Source organism: Calypte anna, chromosome 7 (genome assembly GCF_003957555.1).
Source record: "Calypte anna isolate BGI_N300 chromosome 7, bCalAnn1_v1.p, whole genome shotgun sequence".
Taxonomy (NCBI): Eukaryota; Metazoa; Chordata; class Aves; order Apodiformes; family Trochilidae; genus Calypte; species Calypte anna.
The window spans coordinates 13,726,515-13,739,732 of NC_044253.1; the positions used below are offsets into that span (position 1 = coordinate 13,726,515).

Consider the following 13,218-nt stretch of genomic DNA (forward strand, 5'->3'; position numbering starts at 1 on the left):
ATCTGTCAGCACATTTACGTCTGTTAAAAATGTAGGTATTCTTACAACAAAGCAGTCAGGTATTAAACAAATGGCTTTTGTATAAGGCATAGATAACAGGCACTTTTTCTTTCATGCACAGAGATCCCCCACACAGCCTTCTCTAACAGTTTTGTCCCAGCCACATGCTCGAGGGCTGTTGGAATAAATGGTCAGATCTAAATGTGCACATCTCAGTGCACATCTCACTTGTGTGCAGTCTGAGAGCTAAGGTGGCCACCAGTAGAAAGAATAATATATTTTAAAACTTCGATCATCAAGTTTTGCAAATCTCAGAAAGAATGAAAACTAGCTTTGTCACAAACTACTAAAATGACAAAAAAAATGCCTTTGGTTTTCCCTTTTAGATTTTTTTTTTACATCTGTTCACTGTGATAGAGTAAGTAATTTCCATAACAGAAAAGAAAAACTGTCTTTGTTCACATCACTGTGATCTGTTTTTACTCCATTACTTCTCATAATAAATTTAGAGAAGAAAAAGGAAAACTGAAATATGCCACAGCAACTTCTGAAAAAATTGTTGTTCAGTTTTCTAAAAGCACAAGAGGAGAAAGAAACTGGGAGGTATGGTGATGAGGAGGGAATGTGTGCTGCAGAAAAACAAAGATCTGAAGAGTCCTAACTCTTTTGCAGCCTGTCTTAATATTGCTTTACTCACTCTGCATTCCTCCCTCTCATTTTGTTACTTATTTTTTCCCTTTAGTTAAGGAGACCTAGCTCACTGTTTTAACAAAAATGGACATCCAGGGAACAGAATGAGTGGGATCTGATCCTGTGGTCGTTTCTTTTCTAGTGCTCTCTGATCTTCATTTATTTTCCCTTGGTAAATCCCTGAAGCTGTTACACATTACCTGTGTAGTAACATTGGTGGATTTCTCTTAAAAATGCTTGCCTGGTCCCCTCTTGAACCCATTCTATCCAAAATAAGCTTTCGCAGGGAATTTTATGGATTTACAGCTCATCTAAGCAGGAAGAAAATCTGTGCTGTTGCTATTGGCCTCTATCTGTTTGGTTTAGTGTAAAGCCAGCATTTTACTGAAGCAGAGTACAGGCTGTTACAGGAACACTATGAGTTTCATCATACATTTACATCTGCTGTATGACATCCCTGTTCATGTTAGGTTTTGCTAGTTATACATGGTATAGCCACAGACCATAAACATGAAAACATGCATTTGAGATAATATTGAGGCAAATGCTTTTTTGCTACAAAAACCTATCTCATGTGTTTACTTGTTATGGCATTATTGAGTTTTTATGGACTTCCTGGATGCTCAAAATTATGGATATTGACAGCATTAAAATTGAGAGTGTGTGCTCCTTTTTTGTTTCTCTTTGGTAGTCTTTGTTTTCCCTCTTTATTTAGGAAGAATACAGTGGTGCAGACAGGATGTGTTGTGCTGACTATTACAAAATCTGAGAGGTGCTTATTGAAAGTACAGGGTATATTTCCAGCCAAGTGTAATATAAAATGTGTAGAACTCCTTCAGCCTTCTCACTAAAGTAATTTTGTCATTGTTATTTCTTCATCATTCCTATCAAAGGAACAAATTTTTCCCTCTAATCTCTTTGCAATTTGTCTTTTGAATTCAGAGGAAGCATACGTACAGTTTTGGAAGGGAATGTTTCATTTAAGGACAGTGGATGCTTTTGTGCAGGCTCTTCATATTGCTTACTTAGATGGCTAAGGTGTCTGTTTTCCAGCTTGGCTGAAGGAGGGAAAAATTTATTTGCTTCATTTATTTTTTTGTAAGGTTCATTCACCATGATATATTCTATGAATTAATCTGGATTCTGGAAGATAAGAGTCCCAGATTTGGCACAAATTGTCTTAAGCAAATCATTATATTTCAAAGCTTCTCATTTATGAGGCTCACAAAAAATGAGTTGATCTGTTCGTTCTTTTTAGTTCTAAATAGGTCAGAGGTTGCCTGCTGCAAGTTTTGTCTATAAAAATATCTGTGATACCACTCTGTTTTGATAAAATTGCTTGGTACTACTAGTATGAAAATATGAATTTACAGTTTAAATTTCATGTATTTAAATTCTTCAACGTGAGTATCCAGGACAGTAAGCAAATGGAACAAACTACAACTTATCAATGCCTTGATTATTTTTAATCATAACTATTTCTCAGTTTTTAGTTCTCTGACAATTAGGATAAATTTTGTGCATAATGAAGACACAACTGTTCAGTTAGAATGGGATTATGGTAATTATTAGAGTTGCAGAGAAATCTGTTTCATAAGCTCTGGAAGGGGGTTAGTTGTCTGACCAAAAAACAAGATCAGTGCAGTTTGTGCTAATTAAAGCAAATAGACTAAGGAATAAAAAAGGCTTAACTCTGAATTAATGAATATAATTAAAAGCTTGCATGGCTAGTTTGTCTGGCATTTTGTGTGGTGTTGGGGAAAGAAAAAGTGACTGAATTTGTTTGACAACTAGAAATGACAACAGGCCTTCAACTTTGAGAAGTTTTAAAGCTTTTACATCAATAAATATGGCTAAGCCTCTAACATGAGCTTTTAGCAAACTATAGATGAGTAGTAATTATCTCTACTGCACTGGGTTTATTAATAAAAGGTAGCTTAACATAGGCAAAAAACATATTTATCCATTATAGTGATGATGTAACTTAGTAACACAGCACTGTTCATTTTACCCTCCGAAGAGCTTTATTAACATCAGGTGATTTCCCACCAAACATTTAAAGCCAAGATATCATTGTTCTTCAGACTACCTGCCTTGTATGGACGGGAAAAAACAACAGTTTTGCCAACCCCTTAGTTTCTTTTCTGTTTCAGAAATAAGGTGTTCTCCATAGCACATGAAGCAGCTCCCTAATGAGCTGGAAAACCAGGCATGCCTTTCTCATTCTCTTACCTCATTTTACATTTGAGCCCAATGATTAATAAAAGCCATAAAAATTATTTTTGTAAGACCAATATATCTTATAATTATGTTAACAGGTGTTACAGATAGTTATAAATAACATGCTTTCTTCTGAATTCCTTATGCCTCCAATATTTGAATAATAAATAATGAATATAATTGAGTAGCATTAATTAATGATTTAATAGTTCATATTAATGTTTTTTTTAATTATCTTTATCATTTTATGTTCAATGGTATAAAGATCAAGTAAACCTGAGTTCTAGAACAAATCTCAGACTCAGACTGACACAGATGAGTGTGTATATGTATGAGGTACTTGCATACAGCACCTTCAGCATGTTGAGGAATGAGAGGTTGGTCTGACAGACCTCTGTACACACCAACAGGCTTCTTTGGGATGTCAGTGTCTGGCAGCTCTAAACAGCCCTTGGACTTAAGTAAAATGTTTAATTCTTGGCTGACGGGGCTTGGGAATTACTGCTTACAAACACAAAATGTGTTTTAATTATAAGTCTTCTAGAAGAAACAAACTGAAAGCCACAGTTAAAGGCAACAGGCAAAAGTATTTCCTAGGGATCATGTCTTCAGCTAGTACAAACCTACATGGCCCTAGTGACTTCACCACCATCACAACTGAAAAATCTGGGCCATGAAAAGGATTTTGAAGCTCAATTTACAGCAAAGCAAACTCCCATTGCAATTGAATCACTGTAAACAAGTTACTCATTTTCTGAAAGACAAACGTACAGTGTAAAAGAGATCATTTAATATACAGTAAAGGGGAAAAAAAGGAAAGAAAAGCCAAACAGTGGAACAGTTCCTGTTTCCATTTGGGCTGGTGTAACTCCATTGTGCTGTCTGCGTTTACACTGCTGTAGTTCAGATCAGCATTTGCTTCTTGTCCTGGAGATTGAATTTGTCTCCTACAGCTTTTATTTCTGTTCACTTCCCAAGCTGCATGCTGTTGTGCTTCTTTCTTTCAATAATTTGCTTCACAATTAGACTTTAGAGGCACACCAACTAAAATGAGGGAAAAAAGAGAGAGTGCAAAACTCATAATTGAAGCATATTTTCATGCTGTTTGTGTTACCACAAATGTAACTCAGCCTAATTTTGATAATGATGCCTGTTTAATCAGAGAGTGGGGGATTCTTCTTTGAAACAAGATTTCACCTGTTACTTGTACTTCTTTGTGCTCAGAAGGCTTGTGATACTTTAATTGCTAACAAGTGGAGGACAAATGAAATGTTTTTATTGAGAATGATTTTTTACCTGCTTGCTGGATACAGTAAATATTGTTGTCTTCGGTACTTGTATTTGGAGTGAATCAAAGATCAGAAGAATAATTAATTAGCTCAATTATTATACAGTGATTCAGCACTAGGAAACTCTTGCCTGAATGAGGACTTGAAACAATTTTATGATTACATTTTCCAGCACATTATTTTTATATAAATGTTTATAAGTAATTGCATTTTTAAAAAATTCTCTCCAATTAGGTGTTTACCCAACTACTGTGAACATGGAGGAAAATGTTCCCAATCCTGGACCACTTTTTATTGTGATTGCAATGATACAGGCTACATGGGAGCCACTTGCCATAACTGTAAGTAAGCCCACACATAGAGTGTTTTCTACTACAGATGGTATGTCAAGGTGCACATAAACCAGAGAAAAGCTTTGTGAAAGGTCATATCATACTATCGGATATAGGGTGTCCTGACATGATTTGAATAGGTCAAGAACTGGGCGGGGAGTGCACAGGAATCCATTTTTGAATATGCATGTTTCTTAGCAAAACTAGATTTTAACTGATTTTCCACATTGATTTCTCATATTATGCATTGATTTGTAGAATAGTAAATTAATTTATGTACACATTGTAGACACATTGGTAATTAGAAAGTTGAATTTAGCAGGATTAAGCTGGGTGATTTTAATGTGTTTGGGGCTGTACGTTAATTTTGGCACCTTGGCCTTGTTATTAGATTATCTGAAAGTTCGTGTTGCAAGAATCCAGTTTTCAACAGTTTTTAGTTTAGGAATTTTGCTGAACTACTATTTGGGCTGCTGCTATTAGCAAGGATATCTGAAACAGTGACAGTACATGAAGCATTCAGCTACTAAATACACAGCAAAAGGAGTATTAAGATGTTTTATTTTTTAAAGACTCTCAAAAAGTATAGGTACAGCATGCTGAGAATTCTAATAAAAAGAGAGAGACAAAGGGGAAGCCAAAGTAAAGCCTTTTCATACAGCTGACTAAAATGGAAAACAGAAAATGAAGCTAAACTTCCTGCTTTGTCACTGGAAATAAAGAGAAAACAAGAGTGAATAAGAATAACAGTTCCAGGAATACAGCTTTAACCACTCTGGGTGTTTGATGAGCACTTGGACCGTAGATCGGATGAGCGTGGTGAGAGATGCACTTTTTAATCTGTTAAGCTTAAAAGCAGACAAGAAGAAAAGTTACTTAGTGGTTTCAAGCTGAGAATATTGGCAGCTGTACTGTAACTCTGGAGACTTTAATGTTTGCTAATTAATGGTAAAATCATTTGTGGCATGGGGGCTGCAGCTGATGGGAAGCTATTCATAGATTCATCACCTGAACTCTGCATGGTAAGCACAAAGGAAGCTAAAGGTTTGGTGTTGAAATCATGCTAAGGCAGATGAGCAGTGGGAAGAAAAATGTTGACTTCATAGGCTTGTAAAGGTTTCCTTTTTGCCCAATGTTTTTGTTGTTTCAAAAGGCATCACCCCTCTTCAAAGCCTCAAAACCCACCCCAGAGTAGATGCAATGATTGAGGCCAAAGCAGGGTATTTACACCAGCTGATGGCTGGTACAAAACTAGATGGCCAGATTGGTTGGTGAGAAGGGGGAGACTCCTTGGGGAAGGAAGAGGCCTATTGCCATTGACCATCAAAGGCAAACACAAATGCTAATCTCAGGGCTGCATCTGTACTGTCATATCAGCTTGAGGCCTGAGGCTCACTCTGTGCCAGCTCAATGTGGCTTGTGTCCAAAGGAGACCATCTCATTACTGCAGAGGACCTGTTCATGATTAGTTTTCCCCATAGACATTGGTGCTAAGCTTGTGAAGCATCTATGAAGCTCTAAAAGGCACATATATATGTAGCTGCAGTTGTTTAAGGTTCACTAGGGTATAAACTACTGTGAAAAGAAGTTTCTCAGAAAGATCTTGTATTAACACTTCCCAGCAGATCAAGCTGTGCACGTGATGTACAGCTTTTCAGCTGCTCAGCTTATTCACAACCATATTATCAACAGCTAATTAGATTGTAGCTAGATTGTAGAGGCAGCTGCCCTGTAAGCCAAGCAACTCTAATAAAGAGTGTTATTCTGTAGAAATGCATTTGTGTGCTTGCAGGATGTGATGAAACCATTTCTAAGTCTGTGGGGAAATGCAGATTGTTGAGAAGAAACCTGCAGAACAAGAGACATTATTGCTTTCAGCTGATAATGGTTGATGTAGGATAGTACCATGTACCAGGTGAATGAGAGCTGCAGATCTGATCACAGTATAACTCCAGAATGTCCTCAATATGCAGCAACAATTCCAATCATGTAATTCAGTGCAGTTCCAACAAAATAAAACATCTCATTTCTTAAGGTTTGAAACATGATCACAAAAGATTTTGATTTTTACTAGAGCACTGTGGCTGATGGCCCTGAAATTGAACTTGTACCATTTTGAGAAGGCTATTTTTGTTAATAAACTGCCCTTCAGACCCAAGCCCATGCAGCAGCTGTGTAAAGATTTAACTGGTAATCTGCTGCAAGTGAAACACAGTGATGGGTCTCACTGTCAGATGGATTTCTTTCCTCTCTGAGTTGCATCAGTGTGGTTTTTGCCTTTTTTGGTGTAGTGTTTGTAAGAAGTGGGTGCCGTTGGTTGAATGACGTAGAAGATACAATCCTTGTTATGTTTTTGGGAAGAATTGCATGACAGGCATATGTGAACCAGAATTAATTGACTTTACCAGCTCAGGCTAGGAGACCTTACCATTTTAAGAACCAAGATTGGGATATACCTTGTCCCTAACTTATTCTGTCATAATCTTTAAAACGTTGAAATACATCTCCTGTTTGACACGTAAGCAAGCTTCCATGTATTCATGGACCACACTGGATCCTGCTGTGAGGACCAGCTAGCAATACAGATTATTCCTGCTCCAGAGAGTTAGTAGTTAAGTTCTGATGGGAAAAAACATGCAAGTGCAGATGATGGAGTGCTAGAAGGTCTTCACCAGCATCATAGGTGGTAGTTTAAGTCTTCCAGGTACATAATTATTTCTAGGCTTTCTTGTATGCAAAAAGTCATAGGCAGAGATTAAAAAGAGGAAGAAATTGAGTGCTCACAGGCATGACAGAGTGCCATGCGAAGAAAGCTATAATGTGCTTGTTAGAAAAATATAAGGCTATGGCCAGAGGAGTTTGACATTTTTGACAGAGCAAATACCAGAGTCATGTCAGATAGGCAGGCAGGAAATATGCTATGAAAATAAAAAATAAATAGTTTGCATTTGGTGCATCAGAGGGGAAGTAGACAGTGGCAGGCTGGAACAGCAAGATGATAGAAGGCACAGCTGGGACAGTGTTTGCATGACCACACCAGATGTGTGAGACAAGATTGTGTGTGCCATGACTGAAATGTATATAGTTGAAATTAAAAATGTGGGTGAAGCAGAAACACGCATCTCGAGATACATATAAAGAGCTAACTTGGTCTACACGTGGCCTTAACAGAATCTTCATAGAGGTAGTCAGTTTTCTGCAGTCCTCAGGTAGCTTCCTGCTCATTCAAAATCTTCTCTGATCCTTGGAAGCTCCTAAATGCCCACGGGAGGTATGGCAGTGTACCTGGTCCAGATGAAGATCTGCCTCTAAAAAGTGTATAGGGTTTTGTCCCATTTCTGGCAGACAAATTTTATCCTGAAGTCTCATCTAGTCCTGTTTATGTTCTCTCTGAGCTTAGCTGCAAATATGATCAAAAAAGTGCTAAAACCCATTGGTGTCTTCTAGGTTTTAGAAAATTATGGGGGGAGTCTGAATGTTTTCCAACCAGGTTGTTTCTTTCTTCCAAAGATTATGCCCAATTCATAAGTTCAATTCTCAGTTTAGTCACTGATAATTCTCCTTCACAAGCTGCCATCTTTGGAATATTATGAAAACCTTCCAAGTCTTTTCTTGTTTTTTCAGAGGTTTATTTGTTGTGATTGGGTTTTACTTCCAGTGGGGAAAGAGATGTGGGTTTACCTCTCATCATTCCAGCTTCCAGAACAAGTCCTGCACTTTGGCCACAACAACCCCTTGCAGCACTACAGGCTGGGGACAGAGTGGTTGGAGAGCAGCCAAAGAGGGACCTTGGAGTTTGGATTGACAGGAAGCTGAACATGAGCCAGCAGTGTGCCCAGGTGGCCAAGAAGGCCAATGGCATCCTGGCCTGTATCAGGAACAGCGTGGCCAGCAGGTCCAAGGAAGTGATTCTGCCCCTGTACTCAGCGCTGGTGAGGCCACACCTCGAGTACTGTGTCCAGTTCTGGGCCCCTCAGTTTAGAAAGGATATCGAGGTCCTGGAGTGGGTCCAAAGGAGGGCAACCAGGCTGGTCAAAGGACTTGAGCACAGATCCTATGAGGAGAGGCTGAGGGAGATGGGGCTGCTCAATCTGGAGAAGAGGAGGCTCAGAGGAGACCTCATCACTCTCTCCAACTCCCTGAAAGGAGGTTGTAGCCAGGTGGGGGTTGGCCTCTTTTCCCAGGCAACTCTCAGTAAGACAAGAGGGCACGGTCTTAAGTTGTGTCAGGGGAGGTTTAGGTTGGACATGAGAAAGAATTTCTTTACCGAGAGGGTGATCAGACATTGGAATGGACTGACCAGGGAAGTAGTGGATTCCCCATCCCTGGAGATATTTAAAAAGAGACTGGATGTGGCACTCAGTGCCGTGGTCTAATAACTGCAGCAGTAGTGGACCAAGGGTTGGACTTGATGATCTCTGAGGTCCCTTCCAACCCAGCCAATTCTGTGATTCTATGAATTCACACCTTGGTGCTGGCTAGTCACAGCACTGATGGGCATTTGTGTTTTCATCATTGTTCTGTCTGTAGCTGTGAAACTCCAAAGCATGTGCTAGTGCCTCACTGTCACAAATGCATCAGGACATGCAATTTGATAGCAAATGTCAAAATTGTGCTGACTGTCCCTGGGTAGCCATTTCACTGCTCATGGTTTTGTGAAGTGAGGAGTTATGGAATAACCAAATGGTAGGAAAATTACATTTGCTTCTGTATGAGTTTTGTTGTGCTTTAGTTTCTCCACCTCTGTTGAGAATAAGATCCAATTTATGGGTATGTTAGAAAGTGTGTGATCTTTATCGTCTACTGATACAGTATGGATTCTTTCCTTTGAAACTACTGTTGCTTGAGGATACAATCTAATTTTGAGTCTGTGAAATGGATGGCTTTGCTTTTTGGTTTATCTTTTCAATGTGCTTCACACAGCTTGTATTTAAATAGGCTGGAAGATTACCTCAGCTGAAGCCTTTTTAACAATAGATACTTTCCTAATTTCTGCAGTGGGGTGGGTAGCCTACTAATCCATCAGGTACTCTGATATAATCCAGATAGATAGGAGAGGATCCTTTGTGTAATCACGTGTGTGAACTGTGGTAGAACAGATAAAAATGTAATCTTTGTTTTCTGTTTTCCTATTTTAGATAGAAACACTGATGTTAGTACATGGCTTAGGGAAAAGGCCTGACTGGAATTCAGCTCATCTATTTTTTGCTGCCTGATACTGTGACATCTAATCTAAGATAGTTGTTTGTTCTCTCTCTCTCTCTCTCTGTATATATATATATGTATAACAGCATGAGATAATTCTTGACAAATGTCACTGTAAGATAAGGTGTTCTTGGTTAGTTCATGGACCACCTGTGAAACACTCTGGTGTCTGTTGTCTTTAGAAGGAGGCTGTCTTAGCTTGGACTTACAGTAGGTAACTGAAGCTGGATCAGAATTATAGGTATATATGTATATGGAGAGAGATGCAAAGTCTTTTTAATTGAAAGGTCGTAGTTTAAAAGTGCATATTCCTCTCTCTCCCATTATTAATTCTCCTTGTAATTATCATGTGACAGTGAAAGCAGTAGACCAGTGTAAAATGGCCCTGAAATACAGAATATTATAACTTTATTGCAAGGTAATGATTAGTAATCTTCTCTTTCTATGAGTTATGTTAGTCCCTTAGAAAGTATCACCTTTCCCTTCTGTATTTCTGTTATTTTTATATATGATAGTTTTCAGATGGCCTTTAGTCTTGGGTTTATTTTTTCATACCGAGGAGTGCTGAACATTGGTATAAAAGATTATAAGAAATATAAAATAATGACTTTATTTATCATGTTCTGGGGATGTCAACATGTCCCAAAGCTTTGCAAGGTGATAATTAACAGAATGTAATTTAATTCTAGTTATTTGCTTTGGTGTGTGATCTATCTTGCACATACAGGCATGTGTTTTATTGGCCTCGATAATTGCTGGATCCATCCAATAATGGAAATGTCACATAGTCATTGATATGACAAACTTAACATAACTTCAGGCTTTGAAAATGTATTTTTTATTAATGTATTTAGTATTAATGTGCTTACTGCATATATAATTTTTGATCTGAAAAACTTAATATAGCTTCAGCCAGATTGCTGGCAGTACTGGAGCCATGTCATTTCAGCCTAGAGAAGAGGAAGCTCCAAGGTAGCCTTTTATAGTGACTTTGCAATATCTGAAGGGGGCCTACAAGAAGGCTGGGGTAGGGGTTTTTACATGTGTGTGTTGTGAGAGGACAGGGGGAAATGGTTTCAAACTTGAAAGGGGGCATTTAAGTTAGAGATTAGGAAAAAATTCTTTGGTGTGAGGGTGATGAGATGCTGGAAGAGGTTTCCCAAGGAAGTTGTGTCTGTCCCCTCCCTGGAAGTGTTCAAGGCCAGGTTGGATGGAGCCTTCAGCAACTTGGCCTAGTGGAAGGTGTCCCTGCCCATGGCATGGGGTTTGGAACTAGGTGATTTTGAAGGTTCCTTCCCACCCTGGCTATTCTGTGATTCTATGATCTTAAAATACCAGCCATGGTTTTGGTAACTCCCATGTTCCAAAGGAGATGCATACAGTCTGCTAGCTAGGCAAATGAAGTTCAGAGTTTCAGTCTGCCAGATGTCAAACAGTGAGTCTGGTTGAGTACTGTCCTGAGTAGCCAATTTCTTAGCTAAGATTCTTACAATATTTTCCCATGTGTATTTAAGTACTTTGCTGTTCTTTGACTAAGCATAACACATTCAATATTCATATCAAGCCTTCAGTACTATACTTGGTGTTCCTGCATATTTTTGTTCACACTATGCTTCTGGCATATGAATTGTCATTGTTTATTTGGTAACAAGATACTGTCTTATTAATGCTTTCCCTTCAGTTTGTGTATCTGTGAATTGTACATCTGCATTTCTCAGTGGTGTTCATTTAAAAAATGTTTTTCCCTTTGTCTGACATTTCTTTGTAACTAATAGCAAAAATACTCTGCTTTGGGATTTCACTGCAGAACAGAGTATGTGGGTGACTGCCTCAATCCCTTTTGAAGCCTGCCTGTGTCAGGTGTGACCATCGCCATGGGGATGCTGGTACTTTGAAGAGCAAGGCTGAAACACCATGCTTCCCACTGCATCCTGAGAGTCTTTGATTTCTCCTTTCCTTCCAACACTGCTCTTAAAATGGTCTGGGTCTCCCTGACTGCTTTCTTGCAGCTGCAGGACTTGCAGGTCACCCTGCAGCAGCTCTGGGCAGGGGCAGCTGGGGTCCCTGACTGACACAGCCATCTTCAAACCTCAGCAGGGAAGCAACAGGGGAGGATGGGCTGACAGGACCTTTTGTACCTTGGGCAGGGGGAGCCTTAGCTTGGAAATTGTCTAATCCCCAGGTGTAATGAAAGGATCCCTCCCAAACATTCGTTTAGGTGACATTGCGGTGAGAGTAATTTTAAAACTATCTACAGAAATAAAACATTCTGTATCGGATAAGTATATACTTATTTTTTTAAAAGTAAAATAAGCCATCTGTCATCCAGGCACATCACAATGGAGACTAAATTAGTCTGTCAACAGCAGAGCTGTCATAATCCATTTTTTGAGAGTACAGATTTAATTTCCTGGCATTTAAAAAGATGATTGTATTATAGAGGTGAGAATGACGAATGTTCCCAGTGTTCATTGCCATGTACTTAAGCTTCTGATGTTGGAATGAGAAGAAGAAACTCCCATTGCATGTTGCTTTATTTGTTATTTAGAAAAATCCCTGTCTGAAACGTTATTACTCTGAGTCTGTAAGAACAAATTTGTCAGGCTTGGGGTATATAAGCAGAGGGTGAAACAGCCACCTCCGGTCTGCCTCCAGGACCTCTGAACATTTTGGTGGAAAAGTTTAATTGGTCTGTGTCACCATTTGTGCATATCAGTTTGTCCAAGGTCAATCCAGGGCTGGTTGCTGATCCAAACCGAATCCCTAGCTCTTATTGGCCTTTCCAATCTAACCAGTATATAAGTTTTCATCTTAGAATATGGCAATAATAATTATAGAGCTTATTGTTACAGTTTGAATCTAAGGTGCAAAGAATCACAAAACAATGAAATGAGTCCTAAATGATCTGGCAGTAAGTATTCCATCTACAATTTTTTATGACTGTGCAATTGTTGGGGGTGATAATAAGCATCTCACTGCTACATATTATCTGGGGAATGAACAGTGTCAACACCACCCTATTAAATCAAGAATTAAATTTCTTTAGGTCTCTTTAATGTATTCTATTTATTATTTTACCATAAGCTGTTATCTCCCTCTGAGAAATTGAAAATTGTCAGCTATGCTTATTAGATCATGAGAATCCAATTTAGAAGCATCAATACTACAGAAACTGGTTTGGTAATCATAACTAGTACAGTTCAAATTCTGAATTTCTAGCTCAAGTGTATTTGCAATGTGTGATCATTTTCCAAACTATTTGGAAGTACGGTAGGAAAGAAATATTGGAAAATTTAAGGTTTACTTTTGGTTAATTTTAATTTTTGAGAAAAGTTATCTTAGTGTCCACTGCATTTGAAAAGGACAGTGATCAAAACCAAACCAAACAAAACCAAACCAAAAACTCCCAAACAAAACCAAAACAACGCACCCCCCACCCCCCACACCCCCAAAGGAAAACCAAAAACAATCTGCTTTTGATT

At 38.6% G+C, this 13,218-nt stretch overlaps 1 protein-coding gene across 1 annotated transcript in view; it reads left to right on the forward strand.

Moving 5' to 3' along the window:
- The window catches only part of CNTNAP5 (contactin associated protein like 5), a 263,642-nt gene that overhangs the window by 155,925 nt on the left and 94,499 nt on the right, over positions 1–13,218 (forward strand). Inside the window, exon 13 of the mRNA XM_030454114.1 lies at positions 4,434–4,540. Coding sequence (XP_030309974.1) covers positions 4,434–4,540 — 107 coding nt within the window. The remainder of the gene's footprint in view (positions 1–4,433; positions 4,541–13,218) is intronic.